The sequence below is a fragment of the Ailuropoda melanoleuca genome, chromosome 9, assembly GCF_002007445.2.
Source record: "Ailuropoda melanoleuca isolate Jingjing chromosome 9, ASM200744v2, whole genome shotgun sequence".
Lineage (NCBI taxonomy): Eukaryota > Metazoa > Chordata > Mammalia > Carnivora > Ursidae > Ailuropoda > Ailuropoda melanoleuca.
This window is the reverse complement of record NC_048226.1, coordinates 41,107,942-41,134,152: the sequence shown is the minus strand read 5'-3', so window position 1 is coordinate 41,134,152 and position 26,211 is coordinate 41,107,942. Positions and strand designations below refer to the sequence as shown.

General features: G+C 40.5%; 1 protein-coding gene across 2 annotated transcripts in view; it reads right to left on the bottom strand.

The window, feature by feature from the left end:
* Positions 1-25,971, bottom strand: part of PREX2 (phosphatidylinositol-3,4,5-trisphosphate dependent Rac exchange factor 2) — a 299,061-nt gene extending 273,090 nt beyond the window's left edge. For both annotated transcript variants that reach the window (XM_034668152.1, XM_002925213.4), the window contains exon 1: positions 25,448-25,971. In XM_034668152.1, coding sequence (XP_034524043.1) covers positions 25,448-25,588 — 141 coding nt within the window. In that variant the 5' untranslated portion in view covers positions 25,589-25,971. The remainder of the gene's footprint in view (positions 1-25,447) is intronic.
* Between the last annotated feature and the right edge of the window lie 240 nt (positions 25,972-26,211).

The window sequence follows — 26,211 nt, the reverse complement described above, 5'->3', positions numbered from 1 at the left end:
TGTGTGTGTGTGTGTGTGTGTGTGTGTGTGTGTGTGTGTGTGTGTACATAAACTGCTTCTCTGTCCATTCATCAACAAATAGATGGCTGGGCTGCTTCCATATCCTGGCATTGGTAAATAATGCTGCTATAAACATAGAGGTACATGTATCCCTTTTGAATTAGTGTTTTTGTATACTTTGGGTAAATATTCAGTGTGATTGCTGAATCATAGGGTAGTTCTATTTTTTACTTTTCAAGGAACTTCCATACAGTTTTCCACAGTGGCTGCACCAGTTTGCATTACCACCAATAGTGCAAGAAGTTTTCTTTTTCCCCATATCCTCACCAACACCTGCAGTTTCTTCTGTTAATTGGTTTCAGCCATTCTGACAGGTCTGAGGAGATATCCCACTGTGATTTTGATTTGCATTTCCCCGATGATGAGTGATGTTGAACATCTTTTCATGTGTCTGTTGGCCATTTGGATGTCTTCTTTAGAGAAATGTCTGCTGCCCATTTCTAATTAGATTATTTGTTTTTTTGGTGTTGAGTTATATAGTTCTTAATACAATTTGGATATTAATTCTTTATCAGATATGTCATTTGCAAATATCTTTTCCCATTCAGTAGGTTGTCTTTTAGCTTTTTCTTCCTTTCCTGTGAAAATGCATTTTACTTTGATGATGTCCCAATAGTTTATTTTTGCTTTTATTTCCCTTGCCTCGAGAGACATATCTAGAAAAAAGTTGCTATGGCCAATGTCAGAAAAATTATTGCCTGTGGTCTCTTCTAGAATTTTTATGGTTTCAGAGCTCACATTTAGGTTTTTACTCCATTTTGAGTTCATTTTTGTGTATGGTATAAGAAAGTAGTCCAATTTCATTCTTTTGCATGTAGCTGTCCAGTTTTCCCAACACCATTTGTTTTAGAAACTTTTTCCCATTGCATATTATTGCCACCTTTGTCATAGATTAATTCTGGGCTTTCCATTCTGTTCCACTGATCTGTGTGTCTATTTTTTGTGCCAGTACCATATCGTCTTGATGACATAAGCTTTGTAAATAGGTTAAAATCTGGAATTGTGATACCTCCAGCTTTGTTTTACTTTTTCATGATTGCTTTGGCTATTCAAAGTTTTTTGTGTTTCCACAAAAATTTTAGAATTGCTTGTTCTACTTCTTTGAAAAATGCTGTTGGCATTTTGACAGGGATTACATTAAATGTGTAGATTGCTTTGGGCAGTATAGACATTTTAACAGTATTTGTTCTTCTAATCCATGAGCATGGACTGTCTTTCCATGTCTTTGTGTCATTTTCAATTTCTTTCACCAGTGTTTTATAGTTTTCAGAGTATAGGTCTTTTACCTCTTTGGCTAGGTTTATTACTAGATGCTTTATTATTCTTGGTGTAATTATAAATGGGATTGTTTTCTTAATTTCTCTTTCAGTTCCTTCATTATTGGTGTACAGAAATGCAATAGATTTCTGTGCATTGATTTATATCCTGCAACTTTACTGAATTCATTTATCCATTCTAGCAGTTTTTTGGTGGAGTCTTCAGAGTTTTCTATATATACTATCATGCCATCTGCAAATACTGAAAATTATACTTCTTCCTTACCAATTTGGATGCCATTTATTTCTTTTTGTTGTCTGAGTGCTGTGGCTAGGGCTTCCAGTACTATATTGAATAGAAGTGGTGAAAGTGAACATCCTTGTCTTGCTCCTGACCTTAGGGGAAAAGCTCTCAGTTTTTTCCATTAAGAATGATGCTAGCTGCGGGTTTTTCACATGTGGCCTTTATTACATTGAGGTATGTTCCCTCTAAGCCTACTTTGTTGAGGGTTTTTATCATGAACGGATGTAGAGTCTGGATATTTTTTTTTTTTAAATAGAGCTAGAAGGATTTGCCACTATTACATGTGATCAATGAGAAAAGATGAAGTTGTTTACTAATAAGAGTAAGATCTCAGAAAGATGAGGTTTGGCTGGGAGAGAGTGGAAGGGGGCGGAGGTAATCAGCAGTTTTGATTTTGGCCATGTTAAGTTTGAGACACTTATTAGACATCCATGGAGAGACAGACATTCAAGACTGAAGTTCAGGGTGACCACCAAAGGAATAAATATAGGTAGAGAAGAAAAACGGTCAGAGCAATGAATCCTGTGGCTCTGGATACATACCATGAGCCTCCAACAGCTACATATCATGGAGAAGATGAGCTGAACCAGCAAAGGACACTGAGACAGTGGAGCACAGAGGCAGGAGCAGAGTCAAAAGTATACTGTCCTGGAAGGAAGTGTTTCAATGAGGAGATCAACATTCCTTCAGGTCAAGCAGAAACAGGACTGAGAAACTGGCCAGCGGTCCCTGGATTTAGCAACGTGGATATCACTGGTGACTTGGACAAAGGTATAGTTGGTGGAGTGATGAAATGAAAGGCAATAAGGTTGGGTTCAAGAAAATGTGAGAAGAGTAAAGTGAATTTACTCGTGTCTTCAGCCTAGCACTTCTTTCTCTTCTTGGGGTATGGTCATGAACTCTGCTTTCCTCTGAACATCTTCTCCTTTGTCATTTACTTTCACATAATCTTGAATGAGCCATCCATCTGGGTTATCTCTATAATATCTGATAATGACAATAATAATACTAATCTTTGCACTCACAGTTTATCTCCACTGTTTCTCATATATGCTAAGATAGGCACAGGAGACAAGAAATAGCACAGACTTGGAAGCAAGAGCAGATGTGTGCTCTCTCAAGAGCTAGAGCCTCCTTTTATTTCCTATAAAACTGGGAGGTTAATCCCTACATTACAGGACTATTGCACAGGTTAATGATAATGTGTATAAATTCCCATCATGTGGGAGTAGGTTGGCACACATCAGTTACTCTCTCCCTTTTCCTATAAGTAGTGGAAGGGCCAGAAGTTCGATCTCACTGTACCAAGTAGCCAATTGAACTATCCCGCTGCATAGTACTTTAAAATTAAAAAAAGAAAAATAAATTTTAAAAAAACTCCTTTTTTCCCCAGAGATTTTGCATCTGGAGAAATAGAGCAAAGCATGAAAGGGGAGAAACAAAACTCCTAAGCATATTCAACTGCAGGAAAAGCCTGTCCTGGGTCACGATTGTGATCACTCTGCCCCATTTCTGATCATTTTGGCCAGCGCAATATGTCTTTCTGGTGGTGGTTTTTAAACTACTCCATAATGCACTCCAGTTCTCAACTCACACGGTCTGCCTCTGCCATCTCAGAGCTCTCTCACTTTTCAAGAAAGCATGCCCACAACTTCAACCACACTGATCAGCTTTACAGCGGCATATTGGAAAAACGGTATTCATCTCAAACTGATTGATACATATGTTAATGCCATTGTATTCATTTCCTTGTATTTCTCAACCTTACCTACACATTTGATTCAGCTAGGGAGCTTTTTAAAAATACTAATTCCTGACTCTCCACTCTCTCTCCCCCTATCCCGAGATTCTAATTAAGGGCCTCATCATATTCCCTACTGATTTAATCTTTTGACGTTTGTTGGGCTTCATGGGTTGATCTCTTTCAGTCTCACCCGTGCCCAATGAAGCAATTCCTACAATTTATTGCTAACAGCCTTTGCGCCAGATGACCCTTCCTGAATCAAGGCTCAATTCTGTGACTCCTGCTCAAAAACGTCCCCTACCTTTCTACCGTCTACCACTAGTTCTAAACTCATCTGGCATTCAAGGCCACTCAACCATCTGACCCCAGGCCACCCTGACCACCCACTACTCCCCTACACCAACCCTTCAGTCAGGCCATTTTAATCACTGTTCTACAAAAACAAAACCATAGAATGAGACAGTCTTTCCAGCAATTCCCATCAAAAATACAATCTACTCAAAAACCACAGGCCTTTCCTCTTTGCCACTAGCATGACAGATGAAAGAGAATCTGTTTGCATTAGGTAAATTAGTATATGAATATAACTGATAAATGCTTCAGGTAGTGCAAACTCTGCTAGGTCAGCAGGTGGACGAAGGGAGTCCTACACCACTGGTCTCTGTCCTGACCCTCCAGGCTCTAGTCTAGCAGGTTCTGAGGAGCCTTGGGTAGGACATCAATTGTATCACAATCTTAGAAGAGGAGAATGATATTCTCTTGATGCATTTCACATTTCTTACTTACTCTGAAGTCAAAAGAGGATTACCTCTTGATCGAGAAAACATGACTTTATAGCTACTAGTGTGAGAACTCTTAACTCCGAGTATTTTTAGTGTATTTTCCCAAGCTGGCAGTCCAGCCCAATCACCGCAGGGGATTGGCGGGGCTGAGAACTGCAAAGTAAAATGTCAGCCTTTATTTGTAAATTGGTTCCATCAGAGACATAGAAGCGTGAAAATAGATTAGGGGTATTGTTATTTTTACTGGGATAATTAATCCCATGTTGTTGAAAGGCTGATGATCATTACAGTACTTCTTCATGTGAATAGGAATAGCTCTCATTTGCGGTTTGGGGGTTTTTATTAATTTTTGTTTTTAGTTTGGGGTGGCAGTTTGAAAACTAAATTGTACCTGGACCGTACACTGTTTTACGTGAAATTTAGAGATTATGACTCCATGAAAAAGATCTTAACCTCTCAACCACTGTTACTCAAACATACAACGTAAGTTAACAAACAAAACCCCTTTGCTCTTTGGTTTCCCAAAATGGAAATAACTGATTTCTCTCTTACTATTCTTCCATACTTCCTGAATTTCTAAACAAATTATAATAACAGTATAAATAATCAAGGAGAAGAAATATTTCAGGTCCTGGGAATTAGAACAAATTAAGCTATAGAAACTTGAATTATAGGATGTTAAGACAAGGCAGGCTCAGATGAAAGGCAAAAGATTCTCTAACTCTGTCCCTTTTGTTTGGAGCAACTCATTTCATCTGTGCCAACCTGGGACCAAAAGTGAACTGAAAGAAGACCCTTCGAATGTTTACACAGGGGTAGCCAAGTGAACCTGCTGGTCAAAATAAACAGCAAACTTCAAACAAGTTGTCCGGAAAGTTTTCAAGCTTTTCCAAATGGCGCAGTTTCTAGATAAGACCAGACTTGAATTATCAGGGATGGTCCTAGAGTCTGATAAACATTCTTCGAAACTATACAAGAATCATAAAACATTAGTAAACCTTTCCAGGTGAAAAAATGCTTTAAGGGAGTAGCTATGAACCAACTGGCTTAAATGATTATTCTAATCATCTTAGATGATTATTCTAATCATCTAAGGAAATAAGTTTAATGAAAGCAGTCAAAATCTACCTCTTCTTATTGGTCTTAATCTTTATTACTATGGGATCGCCCATCCCTCGGAAGTTATGATAAGCCTAAAGCCCATACTTNTAGATGATTATTCTAATCATCTAAGGAAATAAGTTTAATGAAAGCAGTCAAAATCTACCTCTTCTTGGATTACAAATATTGGTCTTAATCTTTATTACTATGGGATCGCCCATCCCTCGGAAGTTATGATAAGCCTAAAGCCCATACTCAAAGCTACCTGGTCAGTCTAGGAAAACTGTGTCTCCTGAAGGACCCCAAAAGTGAAGGGGGGGGTTGACTAGACCAGAGGGCACGGGAAGGGGCTAAGCAGCAGGAGCTGCATTTCCCAAGTGGAAAAGGTAGCAGAGATCCCCTTGAGGCTGCTCCCCTGGCTCTGTGTCATAGACTGCAGACCTCAGCTGTGCTAACCCTTGACCCCAGCTCCTTTCATGACCTCTGAAATGTCCAGATGTTATCTTGGACCAAATTCTAAACCCAGCCTTGCTTCCCAGTGATCACCCCACCCACATGCGATATACTCTTGATTAACGAGCGCCATCAGCACTCAGCACCTCCTCCGGGGACTTCAGGGCTGGATGAGTGCTAAAAAACGGAGCAGTGTGGAGCAGAAAATCTCAAAGTCCCCAAGTAAGAGCTACTGATGGCATTGAGGATTTTGTTAGAGTTAAAGGGGTGTTCATTCTATCTCTGATTTCCCTCCTTGCATTGTATCTTGCATTATCTCATTAGACAAACGTACTTGCCTTTAAAGCTCACTGCGTATATTCTGTACACATTCTTGTAATTAGGTTGGTACAATGGCTGCTAGGATTAAGGCTGATTTTGTTCCAGTTTTGTCAGAATCACACCGCACACTCAAAACCATTATCAAAACTGATAATGACAGATAAGAATCCCAAGTTTTTCCTTACTTTGAAACAATCAGGCAGACAAGTCACAAATAGCATAAAGAAGTGAATGGAAAAGATTTCAACTTTTTGTGGTAATTGTGTTCGCACTTCCTTTTAACTTTTATGATGTATTAGCCATAGAATGGTCTCTAAAGAGAAACGGAAGGGGAGAGCACATAACCTTATCAAAAAATACAGCCAGCTAAATCCCTTCCCTTCAGTTATACTTTTTAGAAGTCTAATGTAAGTATAATTATTCACCAATTTCTATTCTGAAGCTGGTAATGACGATAGCAATAAATCTCTTTCCCTTCCTTTGTGCTACAAATTCAGTGAACTAAAGAATGAAGCTCCACAAAAGGCTGCCTAAAAAATATCATTTATAGAACTAACTCTGAAAAAAATCTCAGCACCAGAATCCAAGCTCCCAGATTCTATTAACAATAAGGCAAGAAACAAGGCCCCAGCATGCTGAGGGGAAAGGGAATATTTTCCACAGTCCTGAAGTGACCCTTTCCCTCCCCCATAGTCTCTGGCTGTGGCTCCCAGTGACACTTTATAGGCCACAAAGGGGCTGCATCCAGCTGTCCCCACTTCTCAAGGGAGTCACTTCTATAGGGCCAGAGGGAGATAATACCATCAGAACACGGAGTGGGGAGGGGTTGCAAGGCACACTCCTTACCCTTCCTTTTTCCTCCCAGAGGAAGACCTTGATGGGTAAAACATAAGAAAGCATTCCATACCTTAGCTTTTAACTCATCTGGGATTATCTGAGGAAACAGCAATAAAACTGGGTTTAGATCCTGCTGCACCTTCAGGATCCCCAACCTCTCACCCCCACCCTCGCTGTTTAATGCTTCAGTCCACTCAGGGCTGAAGGACAATTCAGTTCCCGCAGAAGCTTCTTTGAGGTGGTGCACTGCTCAGATTGCGGGTTCCCACCAATGATGGATTCTAACCTTGGCTGCAATTCCCACTAGACACAAAGCTGCCGGGATGTGAAACCGTATTGGCAAACACTCTACAGAATAAGCTCCTCAATGGTATAAACATGTAACAGTGACAGAGTGAGGTAGCATATATTTTTAGTTTGCTGCACCTCCAAAAAAAATATATGCCTACTCTGTTAAAGGCAGTGTACTGAAAAATGACAGCTCAAGAATTAACTAGTTAAGCCTCAAGTCTTACAGCCACTAAGCTATTGCTAATTTGCTCCATTAACTTTATTAGCAACGTATATCTGGGTTTAATTTCACCTCTAAATTATAATTATACTGAAGAGCTGAGCAAGAGACCTGATCAGCACTTTCCTCTTAGATACTGCCTACTAAGGTGAGAGTGTAAAAAAAGAAAAATAAAAAAAAGTTATTTTCAAATATTCTTAGAGACTTCCAGAATGGAGTGACTTTCTGTTTTTTCATCCTATATAAAATGTCAAAACATACACAGATTTTTATTCCCCATCTGCTGCACTCACTCTCCTTGCCATTTAAACTAGCTAATATACCAAACATTTGACTCATTTGTATCTCCTGTTTTAGAAAGGGAGCTCCATGAAACAGGGATTTTTAATTCCTGTAAGTATCTCCCAACCTAGAACACTGATTGGCACACAATAGATGCTCAGTGAATATGCCCTGGAATATTAAGAATCAAAACTGGGGCACCTGGGTGGCTCAGTCGGTTAAGTGTCTGCCTTCGGCTCAGGTTGTGATCCCAGGGTCCCAGGGTGGAGCCACACATGGGGCTCCCTGCTCAGCTGGGAGTCTGCTTCTCTCTCTGCCCCTCACCCTGCTCATGCTCTCTCTCTCTCTCTCTCTCTCTCTCTCGAATGGATAAGTAAAATCTTAAAAAAATATATATGGGTGCGCCTGGGTGGCTCAGTTGCTTAGGCATCCGACTCTTGATTTTGGCAGGGGTGGTTATCTCCAGGTCATGAGATATCTAGCCCCAAGTCTGGCTCCGTGCTCAATGGGGAGTCTGCTTAAGATTCTTTCTTTCCCTCTCCTCCTCTCACTCTTTCTCTCAAATAAATAAATAAATCTTTAAAAAAGAACCAAAATATCTGAAACTTATGTTTTTGAAAACATTTATTGAAGAGACTAAATCATAAGGCCTATTATATAAGAGGTATTTTTTAAATTGACCTGAGACATAAATTGCACTGTGTTAAAAGGTTTTTCACCCATAATTTCATTTTGAAATAAATTCAAACAAATCACTCTGATTCCATTCTGTGGTAATTTTTTGTTTACCGATTGTTTAGTTCTGTCTTTACTTATTAGAAAATTACTACAGATTTCACTTGGCAAAGATTAAATACTAAAGAAAATTCTAGAATACCGCAGAATAATTGGAACTTCAATTCTGACAGGCTGGAAAACAAATGGTTTGTAGAAAGAACATATAATACAATACAGTAAAGCTACATTTTTCTCTTTAAATCTAGTTAGCAGACTTTTTTAAGATTTCATTCAGGCTGACTTCCTGGACCTCTCATTAAGGTTTGCTTATATTTTCCTGATGCCATTAAAGTTGAATCTAACCCAAATACTCAACTACAGAAATGTGAATGTTTAAAATTAAGAATCTGGGGCATCTGAGTGGCTCAGTTAGTTAAGCATCTGCCTTTGGCTCAGGTCATGGTCCCAGGGTCTGGGATTGAGCCCCACATCAGGGTCCCTGCTCAGCGGGAAGCCAGTTTCACCCCTCTCCCTCTGCCCCTCCCCCAGTTTGTTCTCTCTCTCTCTCTCTCTCTCTCTCTTTCTCTCAAATAAATAAAATCTGTTTTAAAAAATAAATAAAATAATCTATTGAAATTAGCAACTAAACTTTCAAATTTTCTGACAATCTAACTCATTATATTCCTTATAATTAAGTCAATCATAGCCTTAAAGCCCAAAGAATATTTGTTATCCTCAAAAAATTTCACCATATAGAGAAAGTACAATTTCTATGTGAGAATTATTAGCTCACTGAAAAATATACAGGAGAAACATCAACTTCTCATATTTTACCTGAAAGCTATATTCATCTATCCGTAGCATGATTCCCTTTTGGACTCTAAGGTTACACAGCTGTGCTGAATGTCCTTGCTAGAAGCTAAGAAAAATGGCCCTGCCTATATAACATGCCTTATTTATCAAACGTCATTCTGGGACTACCAGAATGCCTGTTACTCTCCCTCATCTATCCTATCAACAGAAGTAGTCCTGGCAAATAAAGACCTCCCAGGAATAACAATCATTTTAACTACAGTTCACTTCATTTGTGCTTAAATTACATTAATGCTTTCTACCAATGCAAATTATACAATATCCACTGAATGCAGAATAATACATACATTTTGGAGACTGTAAGATATGTGTCTGTGGGGGCATGTGTGTGTGTCTTTATTCCCTGCTTCAAATATCATATGATTTAGTCATATAGAGGATACACATGAGCTACATTTAATACATAAAACCAAGAGTAAATAACTAGTAAGTAAATAAATACATAGAGATCCAAAATGATCCAAGCGGAATTAAATTAAACTGAAACTAGTCTTAGCAATGATGTCCACTAACAGATAACCAACAGTAGAATTAAGGTTGTCTATTTTTAAATGAGTCATTGCATTTCCTCATTTCTGTCCTGGAAACTCCTGACTTCTGGGTAATTGTTGGCTCCTGAGTACTTGCCTGGCTCTGACCCCTGTCTTGGATTGACCGTGAGCTTCTTGTTGCTCCCTTGCTCTTGTTCGTTTGCCTGAAATGAACTACTGTTCCTTCCTGACTTCTAGCTTCTGTGTACTTCCGGAGTCAACAAGTTTTGCGTCCCGATCCCAACATCTGCCTTGCTTTTCCGAGTCCTGATTAATCATAGTGCTCCCACAATCTAGAAATGCCTGGGCCAGTGAATCACCAGCAGAACATCTTGGAATAGCTGCACAATGGATCAACTCAGAATCCCCCTTCTCCCACCGAGGAACCGACCAGAGTATACTAGGTGTTTATTACAATGATAGAAACTGTGAAAGGAGTTATGAATTGAGTTACCAGGACTATCCAGTGCCTGACACACAACAAGGACAGATTAAATGATTTCCATATTTTCCTGGGACTGTTTTTACATTTGTTTGAGACGTCAGAAAAAAAAAAAATTAGTTACACAAAAATCTCCAAATCCTCTCTTCACCCTTCCTATAGTAAAAGCCAATGGGAAAAAAACAACAACAAAATGAAAACCAAACCAAAAATAAAAACCCTTTAGGTAGCTCTTACAAACATATGTGAAGAGATAGATAAATATTAGTTAGAGTTCTATGTGGACAAGAATATATTATTTTAGGGGAAAATAATCCAAATTATATGTTAAGTAGAACAGGTTCTTACAGTAAAGGAATCCAAGAATTAATATAAATGAATTTCTGAGCACCAAGCCCAAAGTATCACTGGAGTCTAAAGTGTGGCAGAAATTACACTTTGCTCCTCAATATTTATTTTCCACTTCTCTATTTTAGTGCAGAACTCCCCAAGTTTCAGCGGTACACATGGCTGCCCAACTAGATAGCACATTTTCAGTCTCCTTGCAGCTGGTTCAGCCATGCCATGACGTTCCAGCCAAGGGGAGGAGAGTGAGAGTGATGTGTGGAATTTGTCTCTGTCCCCTTAGAGCTGGAATGTGAAAGGGATCTGTAAGCCAGCGTCAACCATATGGACAAGAAGACCCTAGTGTATTGGTTCCCCAACCTTCTAAACTTTGGAACCACCTGGAGAAACTATATAAAATACTGATGCCTGGCTCTCTCTCCAACAGACATTGATTTAATTGGTCCTAGGGGATGGTGGAGCAGTAAGATAGAAGGAAAGGGAGACTTAATGACCTGATAAAGAGGAGCTGCTTACTCCTCTGAAATACCGTTGTGCAATCAAATTGAAAAATTAAATAACTGGAGCTCCAAGACAGGGCACAAAAAAAAGCCATGTTGATTACATACGGTTTTCATAGTCACAAACAATCCACGTTGTTTAAACTACTGTTGTTTAACCTCAGTGAAAGCAGCTGAACAAATATTCTTATAAATATACATAATAAACACAAATTCTGGTCTTCAGAAAAAAAAACATAGAAGTATAGGTTAAAAATAATACCGTTCTTTTTCTGACCAAGAAAAAAAAATGAAAGTTTACCAATAGCAAAAGAGTGTTGTTTTAGCATAATCCGGAGAAATCACTGGTGAGCTTTCATTAAAGAGAAACTAGAGGGGCGCTTGGGTGGCGCAGCCGGTAAGCGTCTGCCTTCGGCTCAGAGCGTGATCCCGGTGCTCTGGGATTGAGCCCCACATCAGGCTTCTCCGTTATGAGCCTGCTTCTTCCTCTCCCACCCCCTGCTTGTGTTCCCTCTCTCACTGGCTGTCTCTCTCTGTCAAATAAATAAATAAAATCTTTAAAAAAAATAAAAAAAGAGAGAAACTAGAAATAAATTTAAAACATTAGGATACTCAGTGAAGACAAAGGCAGAAAAATACATTAAAGTTTGCCAATTCATTAATAATTTACATAAAACAGTGGNGCTTACTCCTCTGAAATACCGTTGTGCAATCAAATTGAAAAATTAAATAACTGGAGCTCCAAGACAGGGCACAAAAAAAAGCCATGTTGATTACATACGGTTTTCATAGTCACAAACAATCCACGTTGTTTAAACTACTGTTGTTTAACCTCAGTGAAAGCAGCTGAACAAATATTCTTATAAATATACATAATAAACACAAATTCTGGTCTTCAGAAAAAAAAACATAGAAGTATAGGTTAAAAATAATACCGTTCTTTTTCTGACCAAGAAAAAAATGAAAGTTTACCAATAGCAAAAGAGTGTTGTTTTAGCATAATCCGGAGAAATCACTGGTGAGCTTTCATTAAAGAGAAACTAGAGGGGCGCCTGGGTGGCGCAGTCGTTAAGCGTCTGCCTTCGGCTCAGAGCGTGATCCCGGTGCTCTGGGATTGAGCCCCACATAAGGCTTCTCCGTTATGAGCCTGCTTCTTCCTTTCCCACCCCCTGCTTGTGTTCCCTCTCTCACTGGCTGTCTCTCTCTGTCAAATAAATAAATAAAATCTTTAAAAAAAATAAAAAAGAGAGAAACTAGAAATAAATTTAAAACATTAGGATACTCAGTTAAGACAAAGGCAGAAAAATACATTAAAGTTTGCCAATTCATTAATAATTTACATAAAACAGTGAAAAATTGGAAGAACAATGTAAAATGTCAAAAAAGATAATGTTAGGACAGAATAAAGTAAATACTGATCTGTTTTTACAGGGCCATTTTTTTTTAAAGATTTTATTTATTCATTTAATAGAGAGACAACCAGCGAGAGAGGGAACACAGGCAGGGGGAGTGGGAAAGGAAGAAGCAGGCTCCCAGCGGAGGAGCTGGATGTGGGGCTTGATCCCAGGACTCCGGGATCACGTACAGGGCCATTTTTGATAAGATACCAGTTAGACTGCTTTAATAAAGAAATGGACTCCTTCTATTTTGTTGTTCTGTTATCCTCAACATGTGACTTCAATTTGATGGCTCAAAATGGCTGCCTCATTACTGGCCATCACATCTTCATACCAGCCAGAGAGAAGGGAGAGAGAGTGCATACTTCTTCATTATAAAGGTACACCTTGGAAGTTACCCATGTCACTTCTGCTCACATCCTACTGCCCAGAACCTATTCATATGCCCACACTTACTAAAAGGGAGGCTGGGAAATGTAGTCTTAAGTTAGACAATCATGTCCTGAGCTAAAACTTTTATCACTATGGAAGAAAAGAATATTTGACATTGGGAGCAACTAGAAGTCTCTGCCAGATGTCTCTTTATTCAAGAGGTATAAGAAAAATTGGGATAAAATTGTCTAGAATATTCAAACATGTTTTTGTAGAATAAATATATGAATATAAAATATTTCTATATAACACATAAAAATATATTAAAGCTATACAAAGTCCAACATATAGATATACAGTGTAGAAAATGAAAATCCCCTTTGCTTCCATAATTTCAGCTCTGGGGAAATAATGAATTATTAAAGCAATCTTGCAGGTATGGGACTAATACCTAGGTGACATAATGTCTTTCCATAGCCCTTCCCCAAGTGCTACTGACAGAAATAAAACTTTGGAATGCGAGATGTTATTTCTGGAATCCTAAGATTTCTTTCTTGGGGCAATAGTCTCAAATAAGAAAAAAACTAGAAACCAAAGGAGCATGAAAGTCAGGCCAAGCTGAAGCATTACAAGGCATCAAAGGAAAACATCAGCATTTCTTGCACAATCACTGAAAATGTGCCACCATCTAGAAAGACTCTTCTACTGGCAAGAAGACAACTTAAATAGATAATTAAAATAACAAAGTAGCAAAGCAAAGTCAAACATAGACATCAACTCTTAGGTGACTCTCCCAGAGAAACAAAGTTTTAAAATAAATAAAAATGTTTACTCATTCATATTCTATATTACTGTATTTTTGCTACTAACCCAGAGAATATTTTTAATTCAGTATTCTAAATTTAACCAGCTGCCATCATTTCTTAAGTATTATACCATTTAACCTTTTCAAGTGAAGGGCTTGCCTTTTAATGGAAAATACTCATTTCACATTGATGACAGAACATAATGTCCTTGGCTTAGCTATTCTCCAACAATACAGGTCCTTTTTTGTACAGTAGGCTTAGCTATATGATGAGGCTAGAATACCACAAATTTACTCAAGGAATCAGTCTGAAGTCACCTATACTCACTAGAAAGGTTTAAAAACCATAACCTCAACTAACATCTCAATTTTCTTAAAATTACAATCATTGAATTCTTGGATAAAATTCAGTAATTGTTCATGAGAATGGGAAAAAATTAGAAAAAAAGTTTTTATAAGATGCACCAGGATTTGAATGAATATACTCAATACCATTTCAAAAGTGACCCAACCATACTTTTAAGCAAAGAAACTTACTAAGGGGTGTTTTTCCTGAATTTGTTATTGTTTGAGGCAAATACAATTACATAAGCCAAAGAAATCTTGGTTTTAATATAGCTAATGCAATTTTAATACATTGAGAATGAAAATTCGTGTATTATAAAAAGTAAATATTATAATTAAGATTTTTAAAGAATTCATGTAAACAAAAACAACTATTTTTAGGTCAAACTAACTGTACACAAAACTCAAACATAACGATTTTATTTGGAATTAAAGTATAAACCAGGTATATAGTAAAAGAGCATTCAACAGTCACTGCTAAAACACAAGTAGAGAAAAAATGTAATGATACCAAAACATTGTCAGATAAATCAATGTTTCTTTTTAAAGAGTTTGCACAGTAATTGCTGTGTGCATTAAATGTAATAATATAGAAGTTCTCTACAATTTGTGTCATGGTTTAAAAAAATGATTACTTCATTATTTCCAAGACTTGAACCTAGTCATAATATAAGAAATCAGGAGAGGCCACTTCTCTATTTTGACTTCTAAATTCATATGTTGCATTAAGAAAGTCCACATTTAAAAGAACAATTACAGGACTGCCTAGGTGGCTCATTTGGTTAACCATCTTCTGCCTTTGGCTCAGGCTCAGGTTATGAGCCCATGATGCAGGGTCCTGGGATGAAGTCGCCCCCACCCCACCCTCCTTGGGCTCCGAGCTCAGCAGCGAGTCTACTTCTCCTTCTCCCTCTACCCCTCCCCCCTGCTGGTGCTCTCTCCCTCATTCTCTCTCTCTCTCTCTCAATAAATAAATACATCAAATCTTTTAAAATAATAATAAAAATAAATAAAAGAACGATGACACAAAGACAGCCAAACATCCAACCTCAGGTACTGAATTCAATTCCCCTTACTATTCTCGAAAGTGTATGTTCCAAATCTTTACCACTGTCTCTATAGCTCCTTACTCTCAGCAAAAACAAACAAAAAACCCAAAACGGAGCACAAAGAAAACAATAGTTCGATTTCAGAGAAATAAAGGTCATCCAGTAGAAACCTCCGACTCACCTCTCCTCTTAAAATAACTCTGGGCACTGTGTCCTTTGTTCCTTCCAGAGGAAAACTACTCCCCACCCTTCACAGCCACCCCCCCCCACCTCCCACCCCTCTCCCACCGCCCTCTTCCCGTCTAAGACCACATCTCCCCTGCGGTCCTGAAGACCCCTCTGCCCTCCTCAGGACCTTTCTTTATCGTTTATTAAACCCTCTGGTATGCTTCCAGGCTGGAAGAGAAAGGGCTCAGAAGCAGGCTAGGTGGCCTCAACAAGTGCCAGACTCGGTCTGAGGCAAGAGGAGAAAGGAAAAAGAGAGGAAATGCTTAGTACCTGTCAGGACTTTACCTACAGAAACTGATTTGAACTTGAGGCCAGCCTGTGAGATATTATTGAATGTGCTTTCCAAATGTGAAACTAAGCATAAAGAAGCTATGTAATTTGCCCCAAGTTCCACGTAGCTTGTAAGTTCAGCCAGAACTTCAACCCAGGTCATCAGATTCCCTAAACCCATGCTCTGTACCATGCACTTCACCCCACTGTCCCAGCGTGACAGGGTCGCTGGTAAGTGTTCACAAGGGGGTACAAAGGCCATCCCAGCAGTTCCTCAGGCACTAGACTAAAGAAACAGAATTTTAAAAATATCCGAGAGCCAGCTGGCTCATTCTTGGAGTCAGAGTCAGAAACAATGCTTTGCCGTGGGTGTTTCATGGCAGCGAACCTTGCCAAGTATCTTCCCTATCTCCCGGTGACATGGGGGTTCCTGCCATGGTTTACATGAAGACGCTCTGCACTTCTACCATCCTGCATTGTAGCTGTTAGCTGCCTTTCTCTCATCTCCTTCCCTTGGCCGTACTCACCTTCCTCAAACGTCCCTGGACAAAATCACCAGCTTCTGTTACTAACCTACGTCTCCCCTTGCACTTACCACCAAAGTCTCTGGATAGTTTTTCCACCGGTCTTCACCCCTCGGCTTCACTGGGGTCTCAGATCATTCTGTCAGCCTCCTGCTCACACACACTAAAACCCAATGACAGGCTAATTGCCAAATCCAGGGGCCTCTTCAGTCTTCCCACAACCTACTTCCCAAAAGTTCTGACACTTTAAAAGAAACGTTTCTTCTGGTTATTAGGTCCTTCGGTGGATTTCAAGAGATCACTCTCTCCTGGTTCTTTGTTTCAACTTTTTTTTTTTTTTTAAGATCTTATTTATTTAACAGAGATAGAGACAGCCAGCGAGAGAGGGAACACAAGCAGGGGGAGTGGGAGAGGAAGAAGCAGGCTCATAGTGGAGGAGCCTGATGTGGGACTCGATCCCATAATGCTGGGATCACGCCCTGAGCCAAAGGCAGACGCTTAACCGCTGTGCCACCCAGGCGCCCTCTTTGTTTCAACTTTTGATGGCTCAGTCCAAGTCACCAACGCACTCTATTTCGTCTTCTATCGTTTAAACGCTGGCTTTCCAACATCCTACCCTTGGTTTGTACGTTTTTTTCCTTGAGTTGTTCCCCTATGGCATCTCATCCACCTGATAACTTCAACAAATACGGTAACTTAATTTCTAGATCTCTAATTTTTGCCCCAAATTCTTTCTTAACTTTCATATTCTTTTTTTTTTTTTAAGATTTTATTTATTTATTTGACAGAGACAGCCAGTGAGAGAGGGAACACAAGCAGGGGGAGTGGGAGAGGAAGAAGCAGGCTCACAGCGGAGGAACCCGATGGGGCTCGATCCCATAACGCCGGGATCACGCCCTGAGCCGAAGGCAGACGCTTAACAGCTGTGCCACCCAGGCGCCCCTTAACTTTCATATTCTTATCTTCAAAAAGCAGCAGAATTTGAAGCCCAGCAGGTCCAAAACTAAATACACTTTTCTCCTCCTCCCAATGCTATTCTGTCCCTTGTATTTCACTTCTCCATTAGTGACACTATCCACTTTGTCTTCAAACTACAGACTCAAGTTCCACACTATGTTTTCCCTTCTACAGAAATCTCCGCTTCTGAATGAACACAAATACCAGAAGTTCCACCCAAGAATGTCTCATAGTTGTTGGGTGCTTATTTGCCTGTTTGTGGTTTGGTTTGGTTTTTACTCTGTTTTGCTTTGTTTATCTTCTTCATTGCTTCTATCTTAAATCAGACATTCCACATTTCTTACCCGGACCAATGCAATGGCAGAAACTCCCAATGGGTAACTAGACTCCATTCTTTATGCCTCAATCCCATTGACAGAATTCTCTTGCTGAGAAACAAAGCTAATCTTGGTCTAAGCTAAGCTAATTCTTATATTAATGGCATTATAATAAGGTATAATTATGCAGATGAAACCATAAGACTAAAGATGCATCCCTCTGCATGGGAAGTAGGCTCTGGCCATAATGATTAATACTCCAAAAATCAGAATTCTGAATGAACTAGGATATATTCACTACAAGAGTCAAGACATCTTAAGGGCAGTGTGCTGATGCATGTTCATGTTCAAGCTAATGGCTAGAAAACAAAGTACTCTCCCAAGTCAGCCCAGGAGTAGTGCCCAGCCAGAGGGTCAGTTAGCAGCTATCTTAGGGCTGAGGATAAAAATAGATCAGAGTCTCTGGGCCCTGAGAGAAAGATCACTTTGGTAGGAACAAAAATCTGTATTATACAAGTTAGACTACGTTCGTGTTTCATGTTGTTTCTAGGATTACTGGCCTGTGTTCTTCCCTAGTCAAGAATAATGTTTTGAAGATTATAACCTGTCCCAGATTGAGCGAAGAAAGGAAAGGTCTTTTCTGTGTGCTTGTGTGGAGTGCTGAGGACCAGGGAGGTGGTAGACATAGGGAATGAGGGGAAAGAATCCCGAGGTGAAATTCAGAGGCAGGGATTCAGGAAATCTTGGCCTAGAAAATTTATCCCACAGGAAATCCCCTTCCAGTGCCAACTTTGGAGGTCTCAAATTTGTTTATTATTAATAAGACAGTAGGTGTCCCCTCACAATTAATGTCCCACCACTTTAAGTTCAAGTCAGAATTCTTAAAAATGGGGGAGCCTGGGCGGCTCAGTCAGTCAAGTGTCTGCCTTCAACTCAGGTCATACTCAGCAGGCAGTCTGCTTCTCCCTCTGTCCCTCCCCCTGCTCATGTTCTCTCTCCCACTCTCTGTCTCAAATAAATAAATGAAGTCTTTTTAAAAATTTTTTAAAAAGAATTCTTAAAAATAGAATCCTTCTCAAACTGGACTGAACTTACTTCATCTCCTACCTATACCCAAAAATATCCAAAAAGCATATAGAACTTTTCAGTCTCCATTAACAAAGAATTTTCAGCATCCCCTAGGCAACGTCATGCCAGGACCCCCAGAATGCCATTCCGAGGCCACACGGAATATGCTACTCTTTCTGGATGGACAGCTGTCTTCCTAGTCTGGCATATTCCTCCTCATCATCTTTCAGAAGCTATCCGTCACCTCTTTCCCAAAACTTCCCTTGATCCCAGAGTGAAGGGGCCCCTTGATACCTCCATGCAACTTGCTTACTACTCTTATCATTGCCTCTCCCGCATGGCATTGTGGTTATTTGTATACTGAGGGTTAGGACAGCAGCATATGAATTTGAGGGTCACACAATTCCACCGGTATAACATAAGCCTAAGCATAATGTGTTGAATCAATTTATCCTTGCCTGGGAAAAGTTAGGTCGTGACTGAAAGAAGTTGTTTTTGGACTCATTCAGACTGTGTGTTTGCTTTTGTTTTATTTGTTTGTTTCCCTGTGCACCTGCTATTTACACAGCGCTATGTTTAGGCCAAGAAAATTGTACCTAGGAAATAAATGCACCATTCCTATTCTTTTAGAGTTTCCTATCTAGGTAAGTGGCTTTTCTAACTGCTTTAGCAAAAGCACAAATCAGAAGGTGGGGCTCTGTGAGGAGAGGCTGAGTGGAGAGCCTGAGGCTGTGCAATTCAGTTCCCCCTCAACCTCTGTGAGGGCCCCTGAAGCCAAACCACAGAACCCTGAACTCAAGAGAGCACCATTTGGAAGAGTGAAGGGACACATATATTAAGCCAAATCAGATAATAAACATGCAACTGCTTGCTATCAACTGTAAAACACTGTGCTATGGTTGTTGTTATACAGACTGCAAAGTTCTCACAGTCTTAAGTCAACTGAGTATTTATAAGAATATCATGGGAAGAAGGACTGCATGAACAGAAGAGAAACACCAGGGGAAGAAGCAAAGAAGAGACTCAGAGACAGAAAGTATAGAGGAGAATATCATACAGGCAAAAATTATACACTAAGGTTGACCGGTTCGTGTAGCTCTGTGTAACAACTGCAGCATCAGAAGAAATAACAGTAACTGTATGTAGGGCCCTCCTGTGAGTCAGGGACAGGGCAGAGCCCCAAGCATCCATCATCTCATCCTTACAGCAGCCCTGAGAAATGCTATTGTTTCCCCATTTTACAGATGAAGAAAATGGGGCAGGAAAAGTTTAGGAATGGATCCAAAGTTACCTAGTAAATTAGAGACAGGACTCAGATTCTGGGATATCTGAGGTCAACACCTAGACAGGTAACACATTTCAAAATCTTTCGTCTATGACAAGACATGTAGCTCAAAGTCTTCATCTTCATGTGCCCGCAATGTGGAAGAACAGTGCATTCTGATTTGCCAGGAACAATCCCGGGTTACATCTGTTTCCCAGAGTAATTATTAACAGCCCTCCCTTTCACTCTCAGAAGTGTCCCAGTTTAGACAAAAATGGAAATAGCCATCCTGCTGCAATGCCATAGTGAAATGCGCCTACATGATTTTCCAGGCCCAGTGCAAAATAAAAGTGTGAGGCCTCGTGCTCAAAAATTGGGGAAAATGTGCTATTAAAGGTATTGAAATAAAAACTTTTCTCTTTCTTTCATGTATCTGCTCTACTCACACTCCACTGTCACATCAGTGACAGTGGACTTTACTTGTAAAACACAAGTTCAAAGATAAAATTAGCACAAATTTCAAGATTGTGCTAGTAGAGCATTAAATCAAGTTATTTTTTTAAAAAAATTAGCACTAGTATTAAATGAGTATTAAATAAGAGGCACATTCATTGTAAAACATTTGATAGTGTATTTCTAAGTCAAATGTAAATATTTGTTAGATTAGTCATTGTTTTAGATTTGTCTCATTATTTCAGCCATTAAGATGCATGAAGGGTAACTCTTATCTTTATTATGAAGAGATAGAAAACATATTTTTAGTTCTACCAAGAATATATTTTTTACTTACAAGCCCATAAATAATCAAATGATCATATGACCTGAAGGGAAGAAAGAGAGAGAAAGAGCAAGCTAGCATGAGCCAGGGGAGGGACAGAGGGAGAGGGAGAAGAAGCAGACTCCCTGCTGAGGGGAGCCTGACTTAGGGCTTGATTCCAGGACTCAGATTTGGACCTGAGCGGAAGTCAGATGCTTCACCACAGAGTACCTGCGCGCCCCTGAGATCTTTCATACTTCTGATTCTTTTCTGTTCTCATTTCCAACCCTTAGGTTTTTTTAAGGCGAGAACAACTTTCTCCTCTCCCACCCAGCAGAGAGCTGTTATTTAGAGTGGCTCACTCTTCCCGTGGGATCTCTGGCTTCCTCTTTTATTTCTTGCTAGCCTTCTATCCTTTCGCATTTCCACTGGGCTTTCAGGGCTCCGTTCCTTCAGGAAACTTCATAATCCTGTCCTCCCTACCCCACCCTACAGGCTACAGTGCTCACTGCTTTGTACCCAGTCTTCTCTGTAGTTTTTCTTCCCTAGCACCAAAGGAAGCTTATACATGTATGTGTTTACTTTGTTCTCATTCTATTAGAATGTAAGCTTCTTGAGGACAGGCCCATATTTTGTCTGTTTTCCCCCAGAATTTTGTACAGTGCTTTTGAAACTGTAAGTAGATGGTAAATGCTTACTGAATGACTGAATGATCCAATTGACCCATCGCTAACCTCCCACCCCATTCTTTTTTTAGGAGAGGGCAGGAGTGGGGCAGAGGGACACAGAGAGAGAGAATCCTAAGCAGGCTCCACGTCCAGTGTGGAGCCTGATGTGGGGCTTGATCTCATGACCCCAAGATCATGACCTGAGCTGAAATCAAGAGTCTCACATTTTAACTGACTGAGCCACCCAGACGCCCCAACTCCCACTCCATTCTTAAGTACAATTCCTATATCATCCTTAAAATTCTGAGTTTTGTTTTTCTTCCATTTGGTTTGTATAAGAGAGTGGAAGCTATTTAAATTTCACTTGGGCACACATGAATTTATGTAACAGGAAGTTTTAAATTAAACATGTAGTACCTGCATTTAAAACAGACAGTATTTAGATCAGGCATTGTGGGGGCACCTGGGTGGCACAGCAGTTAAGCGTCTGCCTTCGGCTCAGGGTGTGATCCCGGCGTTATGGGATCGAGCCCCACATCAGGCTCTTCTGCTGGGAGCCTGCTTCTTCCTCTCCCACCCCCCCGCTTGTGTTCCCTCTCTCGCTGTCTGTCTCTATCTCTGTTGGATAAATAAATAAAATATTTAAAAATAAATAAATAAATCAGGTATTGTGGTATTAAAGATATTTGTAACACACCATTATTTCCATTCATTGTATTATAAATTTCTAAATTCGATATTGTGGGTAGGTTATAATATCTGGATTAGTTATTTTTAGGTCATAGATAAAATGTAGAGAGTGACCAAATTTGCTGGACTGCCTGTTCATGTTTTGTTTGGGAGATGAACTATTGTGTTTTATTAAAAGTACTCGAACACATTTTTTCTAAAGAAATAACTTTTATGGACCTAATACCCAGTATTTAATATTCCAAGTCTGGACAACAGTATGTTGCAATTGGTTTCCTGTTTGCAACCCAATTGTAGGGCATACCAAGAAATAGAGGCGTCTGGGTGGCACAGCGGTTAGGCGTCTGCCTTTAGCTCCNTTTGCAACCCAATTGTAGGGCATACCAAGAAATAGAGGCGTCTGGGTGGCACAGCGGTTAGGCGTCTGCCTTCAGCTCCGGGCGTGATCCCAGCATTATAGGATCGAGCCCCACATCAGGCTCCTCTGCTATGAGCCTGCTTCTTCCTCTCCCACTCCCCCTGCTTGTATTCCCTCTCTCGCTGGCTGTCTCTATCTCAGTCAAATAAATAAATAAAATCTTTAAAAAAAAATAACTTTTATGGTTTGTCTGCATTTATCAGTCTTTCAGGATGGACTCCTAGAAAAGGAATTGCCAAGACAAAGAGTTTGAATTTTTTAAAGGTTGGTACACTATTAGCTTAGGCTAAAGTTAAAACTAGATTGACTATATCAACAGAAGGTGACCAAGTAATACACATGGGTATCCAGTGTTGTTATAAATAATAATCAAAAAAGAAATACTCATAAAAGAAAATCTAAAAGTGTATTATAAGTAGATCTTAAGCTTTGAATGATTATGACTAAAAAGAAGTCAGGGTAAACTTATGTTTAGGATGATAATCAGGCCAATTAGTGTGTTTGTGTGTGTGAACATGTATGTGCATAAATACTGGATCTATGTGCAAAATAATGGTCAAAGAAAAATAAAAGTGGAAGAGTCCATAATTTCTGAATGAGATAAGAATGAAGTCATTAAATGAACTACTTGTAAATAGGTACATATAATTTATTTCATATCTCCCACAATTTTTTTCTTTTTTTTTTAAGATTTTATTTATGTATTTGTCAGAGAGAAAGAGCACAAGCAGGGTGAGCAACAGGCGGAGGGAAAAGCAGGCTTCCTGCTGAGCAAAGAGCCCAATGCAGGACTCAATTCCAGCACCCTGGGATCATGACCTGAGCTGAAGACAGATGCTTAACCGACTGAGCCACCCAGGCACCCCCCCCAATTTCTTAACCAACGCTATATAGCAATAATGTCTCAATTTTAATAATCAGGTGCTAAGGTTAAAGGAAAAACTCCATGTTAAATAAAGTTAACAAATTGGTTTTTGATGTAGGTTAGATTAGCTATTTCTATAAATTAGGACTCTGCACAGTCCTTTTTTCATATACTACCAGAAAGGAGTAACTAATGCAGTTTAAGAAGTGACTCAGATTTTTTAAAAGTCAAAGGACTTTGTCACCAATGAAGTTGCATGAAAGGCAAATCTGAAGCTATTAAAAGTCAAATCTCCACCTCATACCAGTCAAAACGGCTAGTATCAAAAAGACAAGAAACAAGTGTTGGCAAAGACATAGAGGAAAGGGAATCCTCATGCACTCTTGGTGGGGAATGTAAATTGGTGCGGCCCCTATGGAAAACAGTATAGGAGGTCCTCAAATAACTAAAAAAAAGAGGTATCATATGATCCATAAGTCCAGTTCTGGGTATTTGCTGAGGAAAATGAAAACACTAATTCAAAAAGATATATGTATGTCTATGTTTGTCACAGCATTGTTTATAATATGTAAGCTATGGAAGCCACTTAAGTGTCCACCTATAAATGAACTGATCTAAAAGATGTGGTATGGAATGGAATATGGAATACACAATGGAATATTACTCGGCCATAAAAAAGAATTAAATCTGGCCATTTGTGACAACACAGATAGACCTAGACAGTATTATGCAAAGTAAAATAAGTCAGAAAGACAAATAACATATAATTTCATTTACAGTGGAATCTAAAAAAAACAAAACAAACAAGCTAACAAACAACAACAAAAAGAGAAACAGAGTCATAAATACAGAGAACAAACAAGTAATTTCCAGAGGGGAGGGGAGTAGGGGGGATAAGTGAAATAGGTGAAGAGGATTAAGAGGTACACACTTAGAATTATAAAATAAATAAGTCGTGGAAAAGTACAACATAGGAAATATAGTCAATAATATTGTAATAACTTTGTAGAAAAAAGAGTCAAATCTCCTTAAAAACATACTTTTTTGACACTGCTGCATGGAAGTGTACAACAATCCAATTTATCACTAATTACCCATATATTCTCAAACATCCAAACACTTCCAAAGAATGTGGCCCCGGGGGCTCAAGTATACTGATTTTAATTTGAAAAGTCAACCAGAAGTCAACCTGTGCATCTTACATCATCCCTTGAAACACTGTTCTCTCCTTGCCATAGCAAAGTGAATTCCTCTACCACAACTATAAGCAGAAAGTTAACATCTTACAGAACACTCAGCAGGAAGTTTGGCCTTGGAAACATTTCCCTTTGGACCACTGGGGCATGCAACAGGGAGGTGGAAGGAGCAGAAGGTTTGAAGATTTGAGTTAGATTGCAAAGGCTAAAGGTCCTCAGTCTTTAAATGATGCTCTCCCAGGCATCTGGGTGGAGAGGAGCCAATGCTCAAACTCTTTGTCTTTGCAACGTTTAATAGAAAACCTTTGAGTGATGTCTCAGAAGTTTCCTTCACTCAATTTTGCCCCTTCTGGCTCTAAAATGAATGCAACGTTTCCAGAGCAGCCTTCCAATGCGTCAAGCTGAAACTTTGCTAACAAAGTTCCTGCCAGTTCTTTCTATGAAATCTTGAAGTTGTTTGACACTAGTTTTATTATACCGCTATCCTGGGCTCAGTGTGAACAGGGAACCCAGGAGCTGAGCGGGGAGCAAATTTAAAACCGGGATGGGGGATGGGGTAGGAGTAGTAGGGCTAGAACGGAGTGAGCACCACATGTGGCTTTAATATCCAACAGCTGCTAGAGATCATAACCCCGCTGCTCTTTCTGTACCCCCCGCCAGAATCCTATGTTTCAAAGATTATTATAACTAAAGGGACTTCGCTGCCATGTAATCTGAATAATGCACTCAAGCTCCAAAATAATCCAGGTTTGTTTTTTTTTTTTTTAACTAAATGTACCTGAATTAGGCAGACTGACTTTAATCACCAAGCCAAAGTCTTAAAACAAAATCCCGGCGGGGAAAGGTAAGGGAAAAAATTACACAATGCGGCAGGCCAGGGACAGGGGTAAAGAGTGAGGAAAGATGGGGTAGCAGGGATTCCCTGGACAAGAGCCTTCTCCCATTGGCGCTAACTTTTTAAATCTGCAGGTCTCCAAGGCCCTGGCAAACTCACTGCGTGTCCAGGCGTGAAAAAACCCCGCCGGGGCTCCCGGCGCCCGCGAGCACACATCCGCGCGCGGGTTCGTGGTCCCGCGATGTCGGGACCGGTGCCCCGTCCCCCCGCAGACAATGCCGCGCGCGCTTCCCGCGGCCTTTCCGGGGGTCCGCGCCCCGCGCCGCCCGCCGCCCCCTGCGTCGCCGCGCGGGGACACACTCACCGACACCAGGAACTCCAGCGTGCCCACATAGTCCCGCTCGGTCTTCTGGAGCTCGCTGAGCACGCACACGCGCAGGCGAAGCTGTTTCTCCAGGTCCTTGGCGCTCTCGGCGCGGCCGTCCCCGCGGCTCTCGTCGCTCATGGTGGGCGGCGGGATGCGGGGCTGCTGTGCTGCGCGCTGCCCCGCGCGCCGACTGGTGCCCAGCCCCGCGCGGCCAGATAGGAAAGTTGCTGCCTCCGAGAAGTCTGAGGAGGTACGGGCGACTTTACATGCTGGGGAGAGGCTGGGCTGGTGGGAGAGGAGCGGGCGCCCGCCGGAACTCCGGCGCGGGAGGCGCGAGGCTCTGAGGAGGTAACTCCCGAGGGAGGGGGCCCGGGCCCGGGACCTGCACGCCCGGCCCCGCGGCTCCGGCCTCACGCGGCCCGGGCTGGAGGGGAGGAGGCTCCGGCAGCCACAGCGGTGACTTGGACATTAATCAAATGCTTTGTATCCATGTGACTCCGACCCTTTACCCTTCGCCAAATCTCAGGAAAAAGGAAACAACCCTGGGGAAGTGTGTTGCGTGCCAGCTAACTAAACACACACACACACACACACACACACACACACACACACGGAGTCAGCCCTTGAGATGGAACTAATTGGAGATTCCCAAACCTAGGAGGACGTACTCCAAGACACAGCTCGAGGGTTGCTCCTATGACTCCCGCCTATTGTTTAGCTTTAATGTGTTTTGTACAAATCCTGAAAGCAAAGAAACAAGT